The sequence below is a fragment of the Coregonus clupeaformis genome, chromosome 21 (assembly GCF_020615455.1).
Source record: "Coregonus clupeaformis isolate EN_2021a chromosome 21, ASM2061545v1, whole genome shotgun sequence".
In the NCBI taxonomy this organism is placed as follows: domain Eukaryota; kingdom Metazoa; phylum Chordata; class Actinopteri; order Salmoniformes; family Salmonidae; genus Coregonus; species Coregonus clupeaformis.
The window spans coordinates 31,734,486-31,759,806 of NC_059212.1; the positions used below are offsets into that span (position 1 = coordinate 31,734,486).

The following is a 25,321-nucleotide window of genomic DNA, read 5'->3' on the forward strand; positions in this document are numbered from 1 at the left end:
TGCCTCCCTTCAATCCCATGCCTCCCTCCAACCCCATGCCTCCCTCCAACCCCATGCCTCCCTCCAACCCCATGCCTCCCTCCAACCCTACGCCTCCCTCCAACCCCACGCCTCCCTCCAACCCCACGCCCACCTCCAACCCCATGCCTCCCTCCAACCCCATGCCTCCCTCCAACCATACGCCTCCCTCCAACCCCCATGCCTCCCTCCAACCCCCATGCCTCCTCCTCCAACCCCATGCCTCCCTCCAACCCCATGCCTCCCTCCAGCCCCACGCCCACCTCCAACCCTACGCCTCCCTCTAACCCCATGCCTCCCTCTAACCCCATGCCTCCCTCCAAGCCCATGCCTCCCTCCAACCCCACGCCTCCCACCAACCCCACACCCACCTCCAACCCCATGCCTCCCTCCAACCCCATGCCTCCCTCCAACCATATGCCTCCCTCCAACCCTACGCCTCCCTCCAACCCTACGCCTCCCTCCAACCCCATGCCTCCCTCCAACCCCATGCCTCCCTCCAACCCCATGCCTCCCTCCAGCCCCACGCCCACCTCCAGCCCCACGCCCACCTCCAACCCTACGCCCACCTCCAACCCTACGCCTCCCTCCAACCCTCGCCTCCCTCCAACCCCATGCCTCCCTCCAACCCCACGCCTCCCTCCAACCCCACGCCTCCCTCCAACCCCATGCCTCCTCCAACCCCATGCCTCCCTCCAACCCCCATGCCTCCCTCCAACCCCATGCCTCCCTCCAACCCCATGCCTCCCTCCAACCCCCATGCCTCCCTCCAACCCCATGCCTCCCTCTAACCCCATGCCTCCCTCCAACCCCATGCCTCCCTCCAACCCCACGCCTCCCTCCAACCCCCACGCCTCCCTCCAACCCCATGCCTCCCTCCAACCCCATGCCTCCCTCCAACCCCATGCCTCCCTCCAACCCCACGCCTCCCTCCAACCCCATGCCTCCCTCCAACCCCATGCCTCCCTCCAACCCCATGCCTCCCTCCAACCCCATGCCTCCCTCCAACCCCATGCCTCCCTCCAACCCCATGCCTCCCTCTAACCCCATGCCTCCCTCTAACCCCACGCCTCCCTCCAACCCCATGCCTCCCTCCAACCCCATGCCTCCCTCCAACCCCATGCCTCCCTCCAACCCCATGCCTCCCTCCAACCCCATGCCTCCCTCCAACCCCACGTCTCCCTCCAACCATACGCCTCCCTCCAACCCCATGCCTCCATCCAACCCCATGCCTCCCTCCAACCCCATGCCTCCCTCCAACCCCATGCCTCCCTCCAACCCTATGCCTCCCTCCAACCCTATGCCTCCCTCCAACCCCATTCCTCCCTCCAACTCCACGCCTCCCTCCAGCCCCACGCCACCTCCAACCCTACGCCTCCCTCCAACCCCATGCCTCCCTCCAACCCCATGCCTCCCTCCAACCTCATGCCTCCCTCCAGCCCTATGCCTCCCTCCAACCCCATGCCTCCCTCTAACCATACGCTTCCCTCCAACCCCATGCTTCCCTCCAACCCCATGCCTCCCTCCAACCCCACACCCACCTCCAACCCCATGCCTCCCTCCAACCCCATGCCTCCCTCCAACCATACGCCTCCCTCCAACCCCATGCCTCCCTCAAACACCATGCCTCCCTCCAACCCCATGCCTCCCTCCAACCCCATGCCTCCCTCCAACCATACGCCTCCCTCCAACCCTATGCCTCCCTCAAACACCATGCCTCCCTCCAACCCCATGCCCACCTACAAAACTATAGAAACATGTGAGGCACATTTACTCAGATATCGCACTAGTACACCACTGTGGCTTTCAGCTAGCTGCTAAACAAGACAGTAGGTTTGAGGTTTGATCATTATCAGCACCACAGTGCACAGCGTTTGTCACAAGTTAATGTGTTTAATTGAGTCAGACAGACAGCTAGTCTGGGGCGTTCTCTGTTTTTGTAAATTACTATTTTTATTTAGTTCTGCCAGATCAAATGCATTCCCCAATGTTTTATGTTGTTTTCTTTTATGGATGCAAAGCTCTTCTGAGTTATTTAACTGTTACTGTCTGATATATGATATATGCTCTTTGCTTAAATGTACCAGCCCTGAACTTTAGTCATTGTTACTAGCCAGCTACCACCTGGTACTCAACCCTGCAACTTAGAGACTGCTGCCCTATGTACAGAGTCATTGAACACTGGTCACTTTAATGTTTACATACTGTTTTACCCACGTCATACACTGAGTGTACAAAACATTAAGAACACCTTCCTAATATTGAGTTGCCCTCAGAACAGCCTCAATTCGTCAGGGCATGGAATCTACAAGTTGTCGAAAGCGTTCCAAAGGGATTCTTGTCCATGTTGACTCCAATGCTTTCCTCTGTTGTGTCAAGTTGGCTGGATGTCCTTTGGGTGGTGGAACATTCTTGATACACAGGAAACTTTTGAGTGTGAAAAACCCAGCAGCGTTGCAGTTCTTGTCACAAACTGGTGCACCTGGCACCTACTACCATACCCCATACAAAGGCACTCAAATATTTTGTCTTGCCCATTCACCCTCTGAATGGCACACATACACACTCCATGTCTCAATTGTCTCAAGGCTTAAAAATCCTTATTTAACCTGTCTCCTCCCCTTCATCTACACTGATTGAAGTGGATTTAACAAGTGACATCAATAAGGTATCATAGCTTTCACCTCGATTCACCTGTCATGGAAAAGAGCAGGTGTTCTTAATATTTTATACACTCAGTGTATACTGTATTCTAGTCAAGGCTCATCCTATATAACTACTGCTGTACAAACCTTTTCTATTCATATGCTGTCCATAATGTCTATACACACCATCATATACAGTGGGGAGAACAAGTATTTGATACACTGCCGATTTTGCAGGTTTTCCTACTTACAAAGCATGTAGAGGTCTGTAATTTGTATCATAGGTACACTTCAACTGTGAGAGACAGAATCAAAAAAATCCAGAAAAAAATCCAGAAAATCACATTGTATGATTTTTAAGTAATTAATTTGCATTTTATTGCATGACATAAGTATTTGATCACCTACCAACCAGTAAGAATTCCGGCTCTCACAGACCTGTTAGTTTTTCTTTAAGAAGCCCTCCTGTTCTCCACTCATTACCTGTATTAACTGCACCTGTTTGAACTCGTTACCTGTATAAAAGACACCTGTCCACACACTCAATCAAACAGACTCCAACCTCTCCACAATGGCCAAGACCAGAGAGCTGTGTAAGGACATCAGGGATAAAATTGTAGACCTGCACAAGGCTGTGATGGGCTACAGGACAATAGGCAAGCAGCTTGGTGAGAAGGCAACAACTGTTGACGCAATTATTAGAAAATGGAAGAAGTTCAAGATGATGGTCAATCACCCTCGGTCTGGGGCTCCATGCAAGATCTCACCTCGTGGGGCATCAATGTTCATGAGGAAGGTGAGGGATCAGCCCAGAACTACACGGCAGGACCTGGTCAATGACCTGAAGAGAGCTGGGACCACAGTCTCAAAGAAAACCATTAGTAACGCACTACGCCGTCATGGATTAAAATCCTGCAACGCACGCAAGGTCCCCCTGCTCAAGCCAGCGCATGTCCAGGCCCGTCTGAAGTTTGCCAATGACCATCTGGATGATCCAGAGGAGGAATGGGAGAAGGTCATGTGGTCTGATGAGACAAAAATAGAGTTTTTTGGTCTAAACTCCACTCGCCGTGTTTGGAGGAAGAAGAAGGATGAGTACAACCCCAAGAACACCATCCCAACCGTGAAGCATGGAGGTGGAAACATCATTCTTTGGGGATGCTTTTCTGCAAAGGGGACAGGACGACTGCACCGTATTGAGGGGAGGATGGATGGGGCCATGTATCGCGAGATCTTGGCCAACAACCTCCTTCCCTCAGTAAGATTATTGAAGATGGGTCGTGGCTGGGTCTTCCAGTATGACAACGACCCGAAACACACAGCCAGGGCAACTAAGGAGTGGCTCCGTAAGCAGCATCTCAAGGTCCTGGAGTGGCCTAGCCAGTCTCCAGACCTGAACCCAATAGAAAATCTTTGGAGAGAGCTGAAAGTCTGTATTGCCCAGCGACAGCCCCGAAACCTGAAGGATCTGGAGAAGGTCTGTATGGAGGAGTGGGCCAAAATCCCTGCTGCAGTGTGTGCAAACCTGGTCAAGACCTACAGGAAACGTATGATCTCTGTAATTGCAAACAAAGGTTTCTGTACTAAATATTAAGTTCTGCTTTTCTGATGTATCAAATACTTATGTCATGCAATAAAATGCAAATTAATTACTTAAAAATCATACAATGTGATTTTCTGGATTTTTGTTTTAGATTCCGCCTCTCACAGTTGAAGTGTACCTATGATAAAAATTACAGACCTCTCCATGCTTTGTAAGTAGGAAAACCTGCAAAATCGGCAGTGTATCAAATACTTGTTCTCCCCACTGTACATATATATTTATATTCCGGACTCTTGACATTGCTCGTCCTGATATTTCTTAATTATTTTCTTTGAATTTGGGGGATTTGTGTGTATTGTTGGGTATTACTGCACTGTAGGAGCTAGAAACACAAGCATTTCGCCTCTGATAACATCTGCAAAATATGCACGCGACCAATAAAAGTTGATTTGATTTATGTTTCAATTGATCATGATAGAAAGATATGTCACAGTGCACTGACAACACATGTCTAAGCATTAGATCTACATTGGCTTGCGAAAGTATTCACCCCCTTGGCATTTTTCCTATTTTGTTGCCTTACAACCTGGAATTAAAATGGATTTTTTTGGGGGTTATATCATTTGATTTACACAACATGCCTACCACTTTGAAGATGCAAAATATTTTTTTTTCTGAAACAAACTAGAAATAAGACAAAAAATCACAACACTTGAGCGTGCATAACTCTTCACCCCCCCTCCCCCAAAGTCAATACTTTGTAGAGCCACCTTTTGCAGCAATTACAGCTGCAAGTCTCTTGGGGTATGTCTCTATAAGCTTTGCACATCTAGCCACTGGGATTTTTGCCCATTCTTGAAGGCAAAACATCTCCAGCTCCTTCAAGTTGGATGGGTTCCGCTGGTGTACAGCAATCTTTAAGTCATACCACAGATTCTCAATTGGATTGAGGTCTGGGCTTTGACTAAGCCATTCCAAGACATTTAAATGTTTCCCCTTAAACCACTCAAGTGTTGCTTTAGCAGTATGCTTAGGGTCATTGTCCTGCTGGAAGGTGAACCTCCGTCCCAGTCTCAAATCTCTGGAAGACTGATACAGGTTTCCCTCAAGAATGTCCCTGTATTTAGAGCCATCCATCATTCCTTCAATTCTGACCATTTCCCAGTTCCTCCGATGAAAAACATCCCCACAGCATGATGCTGCCACCACCATGCTTCACTGTGGGGATGGTGTTCTCGGGGTGATGAGAGGTGTTGGGTTTGCGCCAGACATAGCGTTTTCCTTGATGGGCAAAAAGCTCAATTTTAGTCTCATCTGACCAGAGTACCTTCTTCCATATGTTTGGGGAGTCTCCCACATGGCCTTTGGCGAACACCAAACGTGTTTGCTTATTTTTTGACTGTTTTGTGTATGTCCATTACATGAAATCCAAATAAAAATCAATTTAAATTACAGGTTGTAATTCAACAAAATAGGAAATACGCCAAGGGGGATGAATACTTTAGCAAGGCACTGTATAGTCTGTTCTCCTTGCTTTCTCTCAGTTCAACCCACCTCACAATATAGTCACGTAATGGTTCTCAGATTCATAAGTTGATGAGACCCCCATAAACAAGCAGTCTGATTCTGCCTTAGCTGCCACCTGCCAAAGTCTGACAATACCTTTGTTAGAGAAACACAAACAAAGATGGAAAGAAAAGTGTTTGTTTTTTTCTTTAAGGAAACCATTCACTACGATTACAAAGGGAGAAAGAAATACATTATCATAATTTATCTTATCTCTGGCTGTGTGGCAGGTATCTTCTTTTATAGACTGACAGAGCCCTTACAATGCTTACATGTACACGTCATTCTGTTACAATGCAACTTTTTGCTTACGAATATTTAAGAAAGCCCTTTGTAAACATTAATTAAACATGCACTACTGAATATTGGTTTAGTTCGTCTTTTAATTTTTTTTACTTTGTCTTTTTACTTTGTCTTTTAGTTTGTCTTTTTGTTGCTCCAAACAGTAGGCCAACAGTAGAACAATGACTTAAGAGTAAATGGTAGAAGTAAACATTACTTAAGAAAATAAGATGATTTAAGAGTAAATAGGTCCCTCCATGGATTATACACATGTATATTTGTATTGTGTGCTTATTACTGTGTGTAAATATACTACTGTATATACTACTGTTATTACTGTTATACTCTTATTACTTGTTGATTCAAATACATGATTGTCATATGTTTTTGGTTCTTGATTTATTCCATCCTGAAATCAATTTAGTTAATAGTGATTATAATAGATTATGGGTTCTGTTTAGACAAGGATTGTTTGAAAATGGACAATTTGTATAATGTATCTGGTGCATAAAGGAAAATAAGTTGCCCTTATACCACGTGGAACATTGTAATTACTTTGGTTACCAAAGTGCTGTATTCACACAAACAGTCGTGGTCAAAAGTTTTGAGAATGACACAAATACAAATTTTCACAAAGTCTGCTGCCTCAGTTTTGATGATGGCAATTTGCAAATACTCCAGAATGTCATGAAGAGTGATCAGATGAATTGCAATTAATTGCAAAGTCCCTCTTTGCCATGAAAATGAAAAAACATTTCCACTGCATTTCAGCACTGCCACAAAAGGACCAGCTGCCATCATGTCAGTGATTCTCTCGTTAACACAGGTGAGAGTGTTGACGAGGACAAGGATGGAGATCACTCTGTCATGCTGATTGAGTTAGAATAACAGACTGGAAGCTTTAAAAGGAGGGTGGTGCTTGAAATCATTGTTCTTCCTCTGTTAACCATGGTTACTTGCAAGGAAACACGTGCCGTCATCATTGCTTTGCACAAAAAGGGCTTCACAGGCAAGGATATTGCTGCTAGTAAGATTGCACCTAAATCAACCATTTAGAAGACAAGGTGAGCGCTACCATCAGTCCTGTGTCATGCCAACAGCAAAGCATCCTGAGACCATTCATGTGTGGGGTTGCTTCTCAGCCAAGGGAGTGGGCTCACTCACAATTTTGCCTAAGAACACAGCCATTAATAAATAATGGGACCAACACATCCTCCGAGAGCAACTTCTCCCAAACATCCAAGAACGGTTTGGTGACGACCATTGCCTTTTCCAGCATGATGGAGCACCTTGCCATAAGGTAAAAGTGATAACTAAGTGGCTCGGGGAACAAAACATCGACATTTTGGGTCAATGGCCAGGAAACTCCCCAGACCGTAATCCCATTGAGAACTTGTGGTCGATCCTCAAGAGGCGAGTGGACAAACAAATTCTGACAAACTCCAAGCATTGATTATGCAAGAATGGGCTGCCATCAGTCATGTGGCCCAGAAGTTCATTGACAGCATGCCAGGGCGGATTGCAGAGGTCTTTAAAAATAAGGGTCAACACTGCAAATATTGACTCTTTGCATAAACTTAATGTAATTGTAAATAAAAGCCTTTGACACTTATGGAATGCTTGTAATTATACTTCAGTATACCATAGTAACATCTGACAAAAATATCTCATAACACTGAAGCAGCGAACTTTGTGAAGACCACTACTTGTGTCATTCTCAAAACTTTTGACCACGACTGTACAGTAACAGCAATGGATTTACACATAGCCCATCAGCCAACGGAAGTTACAATTAGTTGCACTATTGTTAAGAAAATGGAAAATAATCTATCTACAGAGCTTTATATTTACTTATTTTGTTGACTTTCAAATTATATACCAAAATGGCACAACATGTCAATTTGTACTCTTATGGGGTGGTTTCACGGACACAGATTAAGCCTAGTCCTGGACTACAAAGCAAGATCAATGGAGATTCTTCATTGAGGGCCAGTTTCCTATACACAGATTAAAGAGATTCTCCAGTACTTTTGTATACTTTTTAGCCAGTAGTTCTGAAAGTAGTGCTCACGAGCCAAAAGTGTTCCCCGAAAATTGCGTAGTACGTCACATATGTGCACAATGTCATTGCTCTCTCTCTCTCGCTCTGTTGTTTGTGCATCTTGCTATCTGTCACTCAAAAGGGCGAGGGGCTGTAGCTCATTGGCTAGAACTGAAATTGCTAGTGGGCTGGCCCACTTGGGGGAAAATGTAGGGAAAATGCTTTCAAACTAGGGATTTCGTGTCTAATTAAGGTAAAACAGTAATTCTGCTCATAGATTATGCATGTATGAACTACACATTGACACATCCAGCCCAAAGCGGTAGGTTTAAAAAATACTTAGTCGCCAAAGTTCCGGAGCATGTCTTTAAGCCTAGTCCTGGAATTAAAAACCTATTTGAAGGGAACATTTCCATTGAGCTTTCTTTTTAGTACAGTACTAGGCTTAATCTGTGTCCAGAAAATCAACTATTCTTAGGGTTTAAAACTTGAACTTCTCTGCATGTACTATTTCACAAATAACAACTAAAAACCCAAGAAACTGAATTGGATCCCACTTTGTATGTGATAACTTCAACTGCAAATGATTTAACCCTGTTAGTTCATGTGAACTCTAACCTAGTAGAATGTGTGCCCGTCTCCACTGGACCATATGAAAAAGAAATGCAAGCACGCCTAGGTTTACGATAAATAAACACACGGTCGACTGCAGCACAGCTCAGCTGTCATGTGATGCGTGAGTGCGAGAGTGGTTCTGTACTTTGCAATTGCACATACAGAACCGGGGCTAGGCAGGCATGGCCAGGGCCAGAGAAAGAGCGGTTTATGTTGGGAGGCCTTGTGATGGCAGATATCTGGACAGCGCATGGTCATCTCTGAAGTTTATTTATCCAAGGCCTCTAGACCTCGGACCAGACCTCCCTCAGTTTGTTAGGCTTCAAGGGGCCACACAGGGCAATTCCTCACATTCCACATTAGCTCCAATTTCCAGATGCCTTTTCCCCTCATCCAATTCAACAAATTGAGAAACTAGCTGATCATTAGTACCACCCCTGCCTGCCACCATGATATGAAATGAATATTGGGCGGAGTGGGATCCTTTCCCACTCATCTCTGTCCACGCTCACACACAGTATTCTAGGCTAGGCCTAGAGTCTGAGGTTTACATTTTATGAAAACAAAAAGCGGAGCACTTATATAAATGATATAGTTGCTATTGCACATTTGAAAAAAAGTGAATCTAAATAAAATTCACAATCAAATTGTCATCTTGAAGGGCTGGGTTGAAAGTGTTCTAGCTACATGTTATCCACAAACTTAAAGTTTGTATAAGTTGGGCAAATGATGGGTGGACTAAAAGTCAGAGTATAGGTGTGTCATGTCATGTAGGTGTGTGCTAATCTATTTCAATGTGAAGTCATTGTCTTCACAGTTTTTGAACAATGTACAAAATGAAAGTATTATAGAGCTGTGGGAAAATCCCCTTAATGGTTTCATAAAGTGGCAACTATTGCTGTTACACATCCAAAATGCAAGTAGCAAGTTTATTTCATTTATCAGCAGTTTGTTGTCTAAGCTTGATACCATATTCATTTGTCGTCATTTAACTTTCTGTAATAAAGTGTTTATAAAGACAAGTGAATAGATTTTTTCACTCCTGACTGAATTTTATTAAACCAATACAGTAGAGCACAAATATGTATTTAATGCACAAAGCTATACTGTTTATTGTTTTTGTGTAGGCCTACACCAAGCTGGTGTATAAATGTCTAATGTTCACTCTATAATAAACTATATTGCATTGAGACTCAGGTAAACAAGGTTAGAATAAAGTACTTGACAATAGGCTGTGACAGAGAGGAAACAAATAACTACCTGGTTTAATGCCTTATACCAGGCTAGTAGGCCTACAGCTGTCAATGTTAAAGACCAACCCCACACACACTCATCACAGCTGTTTGGCAAACTGCTCAGCACAGTGGAATTAAATATGTGTCAGTAAGTCCTTAGCAATTAAGTATAAATAGACAAGACAACTGCACACATAATACAGTAACAAAGGATTACATTGTTTAATGAACTAGTGAGATTGGGATAAATTAGTCCAATCAATGAGCAAAGTAAAGCAAATGAATTAACTTTCAGTGTGAAAGATTGTCAGAGAGCTAGAATTTGTTAGCTACTTTAAAAGTAGCCTTGACTGTAGTACAGTTAATAATACTGAGTTTTTTTTATGAAGTTCTTGCCAATGAATAAAGCTAGTTTATTACACAATTTAGACTATTCAGTCTTTTTTTCCTTTCATTTGTGTGAGAAACCACTCTGGATTAACTTCTAATTTTGTTTATGTCAGACTGGATTAAAAATAATATTGTGTCTGTTGTATCAATGTGTGATTGCTGCAATTGTGAATTTGCAGAGCAGGGCCGGCAGCAGTGTGCTGAGTTTATTGAAAGAGTTCCTCTCTCTGACGCCCCTTCGTTCTCCCCCCTCCCCTCGATTTGAAGGGCTGCCTGGGTGGTCTCCCTCTCTCTCCACTTTGGTGAGCTGTTGCTTAGCAGCTAATAATAGGAGATGTTTGCAAAGTAATTTGCCTCTTCCTTGGCCAATGAGAACCAGATCACTTTTCCACCAAACCACCCTTTTCACGATTTGCAGAGGGGCTAGCTTCTCCAAATGTCACTGCTACGGGATCAGAGGCAGACTTAGATATCTGCTCGATACTTTACTTCGAAACGTTGTTTTATAAGCTATCAGGACGGATGAAGACTGAAGGATCTATACGGATTTGGGCACATAATGTTGGGATGGAGTTGGAAGACTTTGGCTCAAGGAAAGACTAGAATATATTCTCCAAACTTTTACCCGGTGGATGCGCTAGTATTCTATCTTGGATTATTGTCGCTTTTGCTGAACTCGCACAGTTTCTCTCTTGCTTCGCTCTGTGCTTTGTTTTCTTGTTTGGACTATGGCCTCGGATCCCAGAGTCCCAGGGGCCGGTGTTTTTGGAGATTTACCCCCAAGTTATACGCGTTCTCCGCCGCAAGTAAACTCAGATCTTCTCCGGAGACCCAGTTACTGCCACGCTGCTTTCGCATTAAAACAGATTTCTAAGGTGACAAAATGCTTTCAATGGAATATACTTTGCTGTTTCATTCATCGTCTGTGAATGAGTGCTATGTTTTGGTACTTTTGAGGAAACTGGTGTTACTAACACTCGAAACGAGGAATATCTTAGGGAGTTTTATGTCAAAATGTGGTACAATGTGATATGCTGACGTTTTGACATAATATTTCGGTGTTACATTGTAACATTTACGAATTACTGGCACGCACTGATTTTAACCTTCCAGCCCGGATCCCGCTATGAATAAGAATAACTTTATCCATTAATTTTAGAAGCAATAGAACTCACAATAGTTATTTCTGCGTGTGTGGGATCTGTTCAACTCTATTTGTAAGCAGTTACACTCAGGGTCCCCGTTGTAGGCTAGTTTGTTTGAAAATGCGGTGGGTCTTAGAGGAATTCATTGATTAAGTTTTATCTGACAAAGCATCACTGGACCGCATGAACGCTTGGATATGTGTCAAAACTCCTAAGTGAAACCAAAACATCTGTCAAGTGTCTCTGTACTAGACCGGTGACATTATTTGTTAAGTTTGAATGGGTATAGTAGACAGTCTTCAGCCAGTGTTTGAATTTTAATTTATAGGAGTGGGGCTTTTTGATATAGGAACTACTTATTGTCAAATCATTGCATAGCCTTTTAGAAGCTATGTAGCTTGTTAAAGAAAGTATGGTAGGCTACATCACTCCTGACTCAAATGTGTGCAATCTTGTAATCTTTCAAATTCCACTTAAAACTAGGGGTTGCATTACTGCCCAACAGCATTAGGTTTCATCGTTTTTACCAGGAGGTTGTTAGGGCAGCTGGCTTAGCATTTAAACATTAAATATAGGAGAAATGTTAGTCCTAGTTCAAATGCACAGAAGTGTTGTCAAATATATAGCCCCTAGTACACCATATATACTTATTTAATCCTAGTTGTTATTGGTGTATTATATATGTGTAATAGGTTACACCAGAACAGTGTAGATTACTTGATACCCCATTTGACAACTATGCAGTTTATTTTTGTTAAATCTGAACCCATGTAACCATAGCTGTGAAGTCTTGGGTTTCGATTCCATAGCAAATCCCTATGCCTCTGGTGATGAGTGGTAGGCTGACCTGGCTTGTGCCAACTGTGAGGGCCCATTCCAATCCAAAGACTGGTCATTGCTTTACCCTCTTTGGTGTTGGGCCCTCAATTACCTACTATCAATTAGGGTATCTTCTGGCTGGTTATATTCTGATATTCACATGGTCTCTATATCTGACATCGGTTCAGGTGATCCAGTTCACATAGATATGATTTGCTTACAGGACAACTGACATGAAGACATATCACTGAAGTATCTATCTAATACAGTAGATACTGTAATGTTGAACATGCCCTTAAGTATGCCACACTATCACAATGAAAGTCATACTTAAGTTAGCTATTTTATTAGCGTTCTCTGACCTAGTAGGTAATTCTTAGTAATACTTGAAAGACCACTGTATTGATAGTTTATCTTATAGTTAGATACAATTTAGTCTTCCATTAGTGAATACTTGTACTTGTCTATGCCATATCCATACAGTCGATGTATAGCAATATGTTGTTATTAATGTGTAATAACATTTTATTCTCTATCCATGTTTCTCCTGTCTCTTTAGGGGAAGGCTGTGGGTCAGAAAGCCCCGTTGTGGATTCGGGCGCGGTTCCAGGCTCTTCTCTTTTCTTTGGGCTGTCACATCCAGCGACATTGTGGAAAAGTCCTTTTCATTGGACTGCTTGTGTTCGGTGCCTTGTCTGTGGGTTTGCGGGTCGCTGCCATTGAGACGGACATTGAGCAACTATGGGTGGAAGGTGAGTCAGGCGTTCAGTTTCGGGGTATGGTTTGAGGTGTTGTCTGGGAAGGGGAGAGAGAGGGGTATTATTTTGTCCAAATTAACTTGTTGTACACATTTTGCCATCTAGGCTACTGGAGGGGGCATAGGAAACTGTATGGGTGCTGTTTGACTGACTTGTCGCATCAGTATTTTGGGGGGAGGTCCTGCTCTTTAGTTGTTTTGGAGGTGCTGCTCTCTAGTTGTTATTCATGGTTGGGTGATGTTGGTTTTTCTTGAATTTGACCATAACTTAGTCATTTTTGTAATGAAAGTTATTTTAATATATTGTAAGCTCTGAACTTTTGTGTGTGTGTTGTTTGCTGATGGCAAAATTGCTTTTCATTGGGAATGGAGAGTAGTTCAATAAATTCCAACTTTATTGCACACAAGGAGCTAGTATTCTTGTTCCTTGCACATGCAAGCCTCTCTTGTTCATCTCATCAGCCTTGTATTGTTTGCCATGGTGCGTCCATGTTCCATTTTTTATTTGACATCCTTTCTGTGTGCAGGCTGGGTTATCTGTGCATATTCGGGCAGCTTTATTTGGTTTTCACACTGCCAAATTCCTTTTAAGCCCTCTAGGCTTTTGCCGCACTCCTGATCCCAAGAGCAGATGGGCTGTGTGAATCGTTAGCCATCTTTGAGGCGCTGACCCTCCCCCTAGCTCCCTGTGTGGTCCTTAACTATTCTTGGATTCCATTCAACAATAAAGGCACCCCCTTTCCTACAAAAAATAAGTGAATACAGCTGAAGTTTACCCACCTGTTTTGCACACTCTAAAAGAGTCCCAGCAGTTGTAGTACACTCTTAGAAAAAAAGTGTTCTGCGGCTGTCCCAATAGGATAACCCCTTTTGGTTCCATGTAGAACCCTTTTTGGTTCCAGGTAGAACTCTTTTGGGTTCCATGGAACCAAAAAGGGTTCTACCTAGAACCAAACGGGTTCTACCTGGAACCAAAAGGGGTTCTTCAAAGGTTTGTCCTATGGGGACAGCCGAAGAACCCTTTTTGGTTCTAGATAGCACCTTTTTTTCTAAGAGTGTATAAACACTCCCTTTATTCCTTCCCAAAACTGTGGCTGGGAAGGGCTCAGATGTTGTCAATGAAATGGCTGTGGCTGTGTTTGAGTTTTGGTCAAATTGGTGAAACCAAAGATTTTCAGATTTGACTCATTCACTTGTCAGATTGTAGTTGAGTGGTCTGAGTCTGACTCACAAACAAGATGTGAAATTATCGCAGTGTAATTTGTCATAATCATAGTATTTTGGTCATGTATTGGTGTGTATTTCATACACATTAAAGAAGCTAACCGTTGGTCTTCTGAAAGGAGGTTGTTAGATAGGGTTTGTTGTGCCTAATCATGGAGTCATTCTGAGAGTGAAATACCCAAATGCTGAAAAGGAATGCTGTTCCTTTAAGAGGCAGTGCCCATGTTTCTAAAGTTTCTGCCTGCGTTGTTTCCCCCAATAGCCCATTGACAAAGCTGCTCAGAGCTCAATGGAGAGTAAGTGGTTTGGTAACAAGGAGAGGTTAGTTCTCACACACACACAGACACACACACAGAAAGAGAGAGAGAAACACATGCACACATCGCTCTCTCCCTCTCACACACACTCGCACACAAACACATGCACACATAAACTCTTTCACAAAAGGGAGGAGATATATTTCCTAATAAGACAGAGAAGTTTATTACTCTCTAAGAAAATATGAGATGAGTGTCTTGAGAACATACTTTTTTTATTAGTAGCAGTCAGATCAGTATATTTTTAGTTTGAAGACAGGCAAGTTTACAGCTACTTTATTCATCAACAGCTTACAGTTGGGACTCAAACGTTCAAAATAGCAGGTGTAGCAGGCTTAGTATTTTCTCAATACAGAATGTAAGTCTATATGGTCTTCTTGTCAACACATGCAGAGGTGTATTCTGACCACATATGAAGGATGAGGGTGCTAATATAAGGCCTCATGGGCTCACACTTGGCCAGCTGTGAATGCCTGGGAGCATATGCTCCCCATCATATATTCTCAGGCCATATCTGTCCCCCACCCCCACCCAAATGTAATGTTTGCCACCTAGCTAGTGTAGATGTCCTGCTGTGTGTGACGTCAGACCACCAGGCTCTTTTTAATTGTTTCCTCTCACTTACCCTAGCCTACCCTAAACCCTACTCCACCTAGCCTACCCCATCCCACCCTAGCCTAGTTTGCCCTATCCTAGCCCAGGATAATGTTTTGGAGAGTATTTGTTTTCTCAACCTATTGCAAAGCCTCCTGTACACTGTGTCACTACAGCCATAGCTGGGACTAGCTTGTCTGTTCTGAATGTTGCTAGGATATTGGTGGTAGTTAAACCAGTAGTTGGTGCTAGTCAGAAAAATATGGGAGAAGGTGTAGTAGTTAAACACAAGGCACCTGTTGTGAAAGATGTACATACTGTATGTGGTTGTGACAGATACTAGTTAAACTGTTCTGTCTCTATGTGGACAAACTCATTCCACTGGTTGGCTAATACAGACAGTGCAGAGTGATAAAACACACTCAATTCAGCTAAATACATTTTTTTTAGTCATATGTTGTTTTCTTTTGGACATTTATTTTATGAAGTGTTGCTACTGCAGAAGCAATACAGAGCAAGAAACAACACAGGAAAAGGGCCTAGCAGTCATGGTGGGACCAGGGGAGAATGTGACCTAGAGTGTATTGTCTAGAGGAAGAAAGGGAGAATAACAAAGTGGCGAAGTGTAGGGAGATGAGGATGGGGGTGGGGGAGCATTAGGGGTGAAGGTTTTAAGGGTATACACTTCAACATTTTCCCATTCCCTAAAAACAACAGTGTGGCCTCTTTCTCAGGACACATTTCTTTCATCAGTTCAAGCAGGACTTAGACGAAAACGTCTATTTGCTGGGTAGGGAGTTGTTTTTTCTGGAAGTAATATAAGTTTAGCTTGCGTTATTACTATTGCAACAGTCATGTAGATTTCCCAAAGGGTTCTATATTTTTGTGTGGGTAAAATTATTACCACCAAAGAGCAGCACAAAGTTTTGAATAGCACATTTAGAAGGGAAAATAGAGGTTTACATGTACTGTACAAGTATGTACTTGTAGGCTAGCCCACATTAACTAAACCCATCCTTCTTGACACAGTTTTGGTGATCTTGACAGACATGTACACACAGACAAGCTGTGCAAATATTGCAAAGTGCCAGGCCGCCATATGTTTTAGAAAGAGACTGTGTAGAATGGGGGAAAAGAACATATACACAGCATGAATGACCTACTCCACATGGCGCGCAGTAGGTACCTTCGCGAGCCCTAGCAGCACAAGCCAGGCCGTTCGGGGGGCACACATGTGGACGTTTCAGTGTTTGGAACAGTTATCTAAACAAAAATGCAAGGTAAATGCTATAATTCATCAGAAAATACAGTCTTCCAGTTCAGGGCCTGCTAAAAGAGAAAGAAAGCTCTATGAGGCATTATTGGAGGTAAATGGAAAGCCACAGTGCCCCAGCTAGATAAATAAACTCCAACTGCTGAGCATCAGACCTCACCAGTAGAGAGAACAAACAAGGCCAGAGTCAACCTGGGTCAGTTGAAAATGTTTATTTCAACCCCCCCAATCCTCTCCCTCCCTCCCTCCCTTCACCCCCCAATCCTCTCCCTCCCTCCCTTCACCCCCCAACCCTCTCCCACCACTCTGCAGTCCTCCAGCCTTAGCCCTCTCCTCAAGGAGCAGACACATGAGCTGAATACTAAACTTCACCAGATCCCTCCATTACTGAAGTCGCCATTAACCGTCCACTGTGGACTGAATTAATACACTGTGCTAATATCCTTTTTGGATATTTACGGTATTAAAGCAGTGACTCATATAGTGGTGTACGTTTTCACGTTATGTAGTGTTTAGTATTCCAAGGTATATAATAGAGACAAGATTTTATGGGACATGGCTTTTTTACATTTACAGTAGTGCATTACATTTCAGCATTGTATGTAACCGTAGACCTGTTTAGCATCCTGTATTGGATGTTGCTTGAAAGTCACTGTAGACACTGGGCCACTTTTTGGGAGTGCTGAAGGACTATCTCTGTTAAAGGAAGCACTGTCTCACACATCTCCTTTACAGTCTCTGTGTTTCATGCACTTTGACAGTTTTTATATCATGCCAAAAGAGATTGTCCTCCTTGGTCCACTTTAAATACAGTGACACCAGTCACCATTTTGGGTAGAGTTTGCCTATTTTCCTCTCTTACACCATTTGCCCCCTCTGGAAAAAATAAAAATTTCTTAGTACTTGGGGGAAAATAAATGGTTCTTGGGCTCAATAAATTCATTTCTAGGCTGAATGAGACCAGCAATGTGGAAATTTTTTGCCTTTCACCGTTGGATGAATGTATGTTTCAACCACACATTAAGCTGCATTAGCAGCCAGTGGAGTGCCTAATGCATTAGCAGCCAGTGGAGTGCCTAATGTGACTATTTTTCACAGCAGCCAACACTAGGGATGATTAGCATAATTAGTACAGGCAAGGCTATACATATGGAAATTGCAAGTGCCTAACTGCCAACACCAGTGGAAATGTATGTCAATGCTGACAGAAGTATCAAGATCTGAATAGATTGTAACTGAAGCTGATTATTTTTGCCTTTTACTTTTGATGGCATTTTTACAGTTTTCCCTCTCAAATTGAACTTCATTTGACATCCTCTCACTTTTTTTTGAAGGAATACCTCAAAATGTCCTTTTCCCACCCTGTCCAATTCACACACTCTCCCCCCCAAACCCGGACACACAGACAGACAGTATTTCTATAGGTAAGGTAGAAAGCCAAGCCCCTTACTCCTGCATTGTTTTATTTGCTGGGAAAAAGTCTTGGTCCATTTGCTTTTGTTGTGAAATTTCTCTCTTTATTTTTTCCTGTTTGCTGGGAAACATCTGAAAGAAATTCAGGAGGGGAATGACAAAAGCCTGTATTCAATTTCTTCTGCCCAGCCTGGATTTTCTCTGTATAAGGACCTTCTCCATCTGCTAAGTAACACATTGGACTGGGATGGGGAGGTGCTGGTGCTGGTGCACTTGGTAAAGGATGGCCTATTGAAAATGGCAGTAGAACTGAAGCTTGATTTCAATAATGACTTGTTTCGCTATGCCAGCCAGGGCCAAATCTATCCCTCTGGTTTTATAGTGCATGCTTTTAAAAAAACATTTAAATGGATAACAAAGTGTGGGGAATGGGCAAGATGAGGGACTGACAGTCCAGTCCAGCAAAGTCTATTTTCTATGTGAGTGTATAAGTGAGGGAGTGGGTGAGTGGCGAGGCTATGGGTGCATTTGAGTTTGTGCATTTGTGAATTTGTATACTATAATCTGTGCTACAGTACAGGTAAAGCATGGTAAAGCATGTCTCTTTCAGCATGTCTCTTCCTTGTGGGACTTCCTCCAAAGCAGCATGGGTCCTTTCAGTGGCTACATAATCCAGCTAATCTGGCCCACAACACTTTGAAGGTGGTCTCTGCTAATGGAGACTGGATTTGGACCTAGAGCTAACATGTGAATGGTGCTGCTGCTGGCTCAATCCTATTAGTTAATTGTTTCAACAGTTGTGTTTTAGTGATGGCGCCTAACAGCCTCTGAGCCAAGCTGGAGATGTAGCTAGGCTACTTGTGTGGGACTTCTTCCACATTTGATTGGATACATTGTGCTGTCTGTGACCAACACTTTTGGAAGATACTGTTTGAGTTTGATGGCAACCGTTTACAATCACTAAACCTGTGCAGTAGTATAGGCAGACAACACAGCATACAGGCAGATATGGAGAGGAAATTCATTGATATAGTACAGTATGTACAGTAAGCCCCGTGTAGCTCAGTTGGTAGAGCATGGCGCTTGCAACGCCAGGGTTGTGGGTTCGATTCCCACGGGGGGCCAGTATGAAAATGTATGCACTCACTAACTGTAAGTCGCTCTGGATAAGAGCGTCTGCTAAATGACTAACATTTTTAAAAAATGTATGGCAGCGGATCCCAAACTTTTCCTTTCCGGAAATCGCAGATTTTCTTTTAATATAAAATATTTTGGTGGTAAAATTTAGTCAATTTTAGCAGTGAATGTAACAAATTAAAGGCCTATTATTATTATTATTATAAACATTTAGCGTTGTGAAAAGTTATGTTAAATTGCTTATAATACCATTAATACTCCCACCTGTTATTCATTTAGGATGTATTTTTTGGTTTTTTATGTGCGGACCACCTGCAGTACCCCCGCGGACCACCAATGGTCCTCGGACCACAGGTTGGGAACCACTGCAGTATGGTACTGGTGTCTCCTGTGGTCTCCTGAGGTCTGTGGGGCTGGGCTAGGCTGGGTGGTGGTGTGCTGGACATGAGGGAGATTAGAGCTGACAGGGTCCAACAGTGGTCTGACACCAAGGAGGAGGGGCCTCCATCTCCTTGGTTAATTACATGCCACTTTCTATACTGCCCACTGAGATGGGAGCTAGTACTCGCACATACACACACATGCACGCACGCATGTGCACACACACCCACACCAGCCTGATAGGCCTGCCTGGCCCTGTGTCCGGGCTCTGGGTGGGAGGCCTTCCTCCTGATACCTGCTACCATTGTCTGTCTGTCTCTCTGGCCTGCCCCAGCCTAGTCCCACTGAGAAGAGGTGAGAACCCCATCTGGATGGAGATTAGCTTCATCTTTACATAGGAATGGCTATGGTAGGCAGTCCTCACTCCAAAATGTCTATGCTATAAAAAGGGTTGATTGATGGATCGTATCCCTGCATATGCTTAGAAGATGAGATGGACCATAATTGTGGATAATTGGGCTGTATGGGGATGTCACCTCCGGGGGTTGATGTGAAAAATGGAAGAGAGGGAAAACAAATGGAGGTGCTTTGTTTGGAACGCAGCATCTTGAGTGGCTTTGTGAAGAAGTATGAGCTCCCTGATCTCTTCCACCATGTTACGTTGATATGATTTACTGTTATCTTATTTCCCCATCCAATATGGGATTGTTGAAGGACACTGATAACTACGTCTTAAGTTTTGACATTCTCTTCATGAAAAATGATTTGGACCTAATGCTTCACATGACCCTTCACATGTGATTTCACTCCACTTTTAATGTCAATACATCAGAGGTTCACAGGCCCCAAAATCCATACACTTCTTTCTAACTTTTCTGACTGCCTGGTGAGAAGTATTTGGGCGCTTGTCTCTTTAAGGGCTGTTGGTTGCAGGCAGAGCGGATAGGAGCAGAGCGGAGTGCCTCCATCTGGTGAGTGGCGGAGCTCTCTCTCTCGGAGCAGAACATTGACTGAGTGGCGAGGCCGGGGCCCAGCCGGGGCTCTAGTTGGGTGGTCCAGATGGGCGGAACGAGACACAAATAGCTATAATTTAGTTCAGGAGCCCTGTAATTACAGGCCCAAAGATTGAAACTCAGTTCCTGTAGATGCCCCAATGCATTGAATATGAGCACAATGTCTCAAGTGAAACAAGAGTGTCTGTTCTTAAGCGTGTTTTGATTTTAATCAGTGTTCGAGAACAAGTTAGCAGGTACTGGTGTGTATGTAACCTGGGTGTTTTCGGTTGTTGTTCATTGGATAGAATGGTTTGTTAATGAGTGGAACAAAGGCTGAATTCAAAAGTGATTGGCTTCACGAACATAAAGCACTTATGATTATGTGGTGCATAGGCACATTCTGTATTATCACAAATAACATTAGCCTACCTTCGTTTATGAATTCACAAAGTCAAAGTAGTCTATGAAGGCTAGAAGAAAGCCCTGAAAGATTTTCCAACCCAGTTAAAACCTGATCTTACACTTCGAGAGTCGGGGAGAGGATAGTTTTTTCTTCTCCCTCAATTAGAGGAGCTGGGTCTGGATTGGGTAAGGTGGTGCCAGGAAGACAGAGAGAGGAATAGAGGGAGAGGGGAGAGAGAGGGAAAGAGTGGAAGAGGGAGCCAGGGAGAGAAGCAGAGAGGGAGAGAGCGAGAGCAATGTGAGTGAGAGAGAGGGAGAGAAGCAGAGAACGAGAGCAATGTGAGTGAGAGAGAGGGAGAGAAGCAGAGAGGCGAGGTGGCTACAGCGAGAGCCAGCCTCTGCAGGATTGTCTTGTAGTGGAACACGGAGGGGCAGACGGGCCCACTCTGACCCAGAGCGGTGTGTTTCATGTGCCCTTGGCATGGCCACAGATACCCTGCTCACTCTTTTCAGGGCAGCCTCTGGTAATTAGGGGGCTGGACTCCAGAGTTTCCTCTCAGGGCTTTGATTCTTTCATCCCGGCTCTGCATACCACATCAACAGCATTTCTGCCTCGTTGTTCGCTCCCATCCAACCCTGGCACCACCTTTCTCTCTCTCTCTCTCTCTACTAGTGTCTCCCTCTCCTTCTCTGATGGGTTAGTTCTGGTATGGTGAAAGTCTGTTGTAAAAAATCGATGGTATGTTGTGCCTTCGTTTTGTACTGAAACAGTCTGTCTAGGCTAAAGGCTGTGTTTTTGACTGTTGTCAGTTTCTTACATGATCAGGCCCCAGGTGAAACAGACTGTGAAACTGGGGATGGTGGTGCTGCCATTCCATGTCGTGTTGTTAGTGATGGGGTTTTGGTTTTGGGCACCAGGGCACAGTGAGGAGGATTTCCCAACAGGACACATCTGTTTCACAGAGGGAGCCAATGAGAAGCTTTGACTAATTTCTCTTGGCTAGACGTTTTGTGTCTGAAGTGCCTTCAAAACCAACACTGGCAAGGGCGTTGGCCGATCTGTGTTCATGTGTATGTGCAGTGCATATGTTTGTACTATACTCACACCACACTCGTTTCAATACAGGGATCCGACTCGGAACCTGTGTGTGTTTGTGTGTCCGCAATGGTTGTTGCACTAGTGTGATTATAATATGAGCTTTGCATAGTCATATTCAGCAGATTTCTGTCCCTATATATCTCGGTCCCCCCCCCCCCAACCCTCTCTCTTTCTGCTGTGGGTCTCTGTATCCTTTGGACCTGTGCCAAGGACTCTGGTTTGAACTACACAGCTATTTAGAATCTAAGTCTTGGGGAGTCGGAGGAGAGGTGGATAGAAATGTGAAAATTAGAAAAGCAGTTACTTTTTTTCCAATACCCTGGTTGCTATTAAATTAAAGCTTCATTTCTATCCCCAAAGCCCCCAGAACTGTACAATCTGTGGACCTTTCTGTGCTTCATTCACTCTGTTGATTGACGTTTCAACTTGTGTCATGCTTCCTCTGCAGTGGTAATGAGGGTCAGTTGTCTTGACAAATCGCAGCACAACTAACATAAATAACCCGATAGCTCTTATAAATGTGGGAGATGAGATGAGTCTTTAACCCAATCCCCCCCTCTCCATCTCTCTTCTTCTTCTCTCTTGTAGCAGGTAGCCGAGTGAGTCGGGAGCTGCGCTACACCAAGGAGAAGCAGGGAGAGGAGTCTGTGTTCACGTCGCAGATGCTCATACAAACCCCCAAACAGGAAGGAACTAACATTCTGACCCAGGATGCTTTGCTGCTTCACCTGGAGGCAGCGCTCTCGGCCAGCAAGGTCCAGGTGTCTCTGTTTGGAAAGTAAGTAGACCCATGGGTCACTGGGGATTCCGTTACAGCTAAAGAAAAGAGGTTGTCTGTGGTCACATATATCTAACATTCTGTATGTCTTCTCTCCTCAGATCATGGGACCTTAATAAAATCTGCTACAAATCTGGAGTCCCTATCATAGAAAATGTAATGATTGAAAGGGTAAATTGAAAACATTTAATAATCCTCCCTGTTATTTTGGTCCATTGCTATCACCATGCATGTTTTTGGTTATGGATCTGTATTATGTACTTTTGATAGTGGATAATAACTGATGAATGTATCCATGTTTTGCAGATGATTGACAAGCTGTTCCCCTGTATGATTGTTACCCCACTGGACTGTTTCTGGGAAGGTGCAAAGCTCCAGGGGGGGTCAGCATACTTACCGTAAGTTCCATAATATTTGTTCTTCAAATGGTGGAAATTATTTTCTTCCATATTACTTGGAAATACAGAATGTGTTTTAGTGTTTACACGAGTCAGCTATCTTGAATCCCAGTATTAGAGTTACATTAGGACCCATGCCCAGCTAGCTTGGCCCCTTTCACCTTATTCATACCTTGGGTTTGGCAGGGGCCAGGGAATGTGGCTTGGCTACAAAATATCAATTGACCTCCTGGTTCTCACACACTCTTCTTAACAAGAGGCTTTAGTTTGGATCCAATACAGTGGCAGCAGTAATAACCTACAATGGTGGCAGTAATAACCTAACATCAAGCTGTGACTAAAGAGCCGGTTAGCCCTGTTGTTAGGAAGAGGCCTACTTCAGTTGTCACCTATGCTTCTCCTGTCGTCGTAGCTGTGAGGGGGCTAACACACACACACAGTCCCCCAGCCAAGCAGGGGAAGGCCCTCATGGAAAGGGGACAGGGAGAGGGAGGGAGAGATGGAGGGAGGAGATGGCTGCTACTGGGTGGGTTGGTAAAGGGGGGCAGAGGAGCCTTTGGGTCAGACAATGGTAAGCATTCTTTCAGTTTACGAGTGAGTGTCCATCAGTGAGGGGGCCCTGGAGGGGGGCTCAGCTTTGTCAGCAACGGGTAACACTGTGCATTCTCATGGTAATCGCCTGGGCTCCGAGCTGTAAGTTGTCCAACAAATAAAATGGGCATTATGCAAGTCTTGGTCCCCAAAGAGTGTACAAGAAATGAACAGTGGAGTTTGGTTATTTTAAGATGCTTTTTACCATATTACTTGCTATTTTTTTCCTAAAAGTAAAGTATCACACTCTAAATTTATATTTATTTATACTTATTTTTTTCACTTTCCGCATATCAAACATATTGATTATAAATTCAAGTAAAATCAATAGTTCAATTTCAGTTTTTGCAGCCACAGGCGAACAACAAACAGTGTTTTCTTCTTTCACCCGGCAGGGAGCTCTCTCTCTCTCTCTCTCTCTCTCTCTCTCACTCTCTGTCTCTCTCTCTCTGTCTCTGTCTCTCTCTCTCTCTCAATTCAATTCTAAGGGCTTTATTGGCATGGGAAACATATGTTTACATTGCCAAAGCAAGTGAAATAGATAATAAACATAAGTGAAATAGAAATTAACTAAACAAAAGAATAGAGACATACAGTACATTATGGCTATGTACAGTATTGTAACAATATGCACATAGTTGAAGTACAAAAGGGAAATTAAATAAACGTAAATATGGGTTGTAGTTACTTCTCCTCATGTAGTGTGAGAGCAGAGGGGGGAAGGGCCTTTGAAGATCACAGATCCACAAGTATTCCCCTAAATCACAGTGTTGAAATATTTTCTTTAAAAATGTCTGTGTTGTTATTTATTTGCCGTTTCTTTTTGCTGCGCTGAAGAGAGCTGGGGGTGGCCTGGCCACTGAGGCTAATGTCCCCTCTAGCTTCCGCTTCAGTTCAGCCGAGTTTTTTAATGCAAAAAGAGGGAGAGAGAGAAAAACTTGCGAGAACAAAGAGCAGCAATCTATGGAAAAACAAAAGGCCTAGGCCGGTTCACTCAAGCAAAAAATAGCAGATAAAGGAGCCTCTCTTTGCAAGCAGGAGCAAAGGCGCTTGGTATGTGGGAATGGGAGAGTAGCAGCTTTATTTGAAGCCACTCTCTTCATGAATCATTGGAGTGAGGTTGGGCCCAGAGTTAGGACACTTTGGGGATTCTTTTTTCTCTCTCTCTACTAACTAAAGTAAATGGCCTCAAAGTTTCTAGAATCGTTTAACTTTTTTTTTTTTTTACAGCATTTACTTTTTATATGATTGGTACAGCATTATGTTATGACTTGTAATGGTCTGAGTTCTTGTTTTTTGTAGATTTTTTTAATTTGTTGTTAGTTTGATTATTGGATTTTTTGGAGGTGTGAGAATGTAAAATAAGAATAAAATAATACAATCGACCAAGTGTGTTATATATATATATATATATATGGTACAATTTTAACACAGGAAGGAGGGAAAAGTAAAAAAGGTTTTGTGATTGTCAAAAACACCTGGCTGCTCCAGGAAACTGAGACATTACGACCTTCCAGAACCAAGGCCATTTCTGGTTGTGTGGTGCATTATGGGTAAGGTTGTAGAATACAGATGTCACAAGGACAATCCTGTAAAGCAGAGGCTGCTTCCTCTTGACAAGTACTCTCTTTGGAAGCCACTGAGTTAGCGCACTGTACAAAGT

General features: G+C 43.6%; 1 protein-coding gene across 2 annotated transcripts in view; it reads left to right on the forward strand.

Annotated features, from left to right (window-relative positions):
- The first annotated feature begins 10,670 nt into the window (after nt 1–10,670).
- The window catches only part of LOC121535217 (protein patched homolog 1-like), a 30,397-nt gene continuing 15,746 nt past the window's right edge, over nt 10,671–25,321 (forward strand). The window contains exons 1-5 of one of the 2 annotated variants that reach the window (XM_041842058.2): nt 10,671–11,210; nt 12,859–13,051; nt 22,480–22,669; nt 22,771–22,840; nt 22,976–23,067. In XM_041842058.2, the coding sequence (XP_041697992.1) occupies nt 11,064–11,210; nt 12,859–13,051; nt 22,480–22,669; nt 22,771–22,840; nt 22,976–23,067 (692 nt within the window). In that variant the 5' untranslated portion in view covers nt 10,671–11,063. The remainder of the gene's footprint in view (nt 11,211–12,858; nt 13,052–22,479; nt 22,670–22,770; nt 22,841–22,975; nt 23,068–25,321) is intronic. The other variant, XM_045205871.1, reaches the window with a different exon arrangement.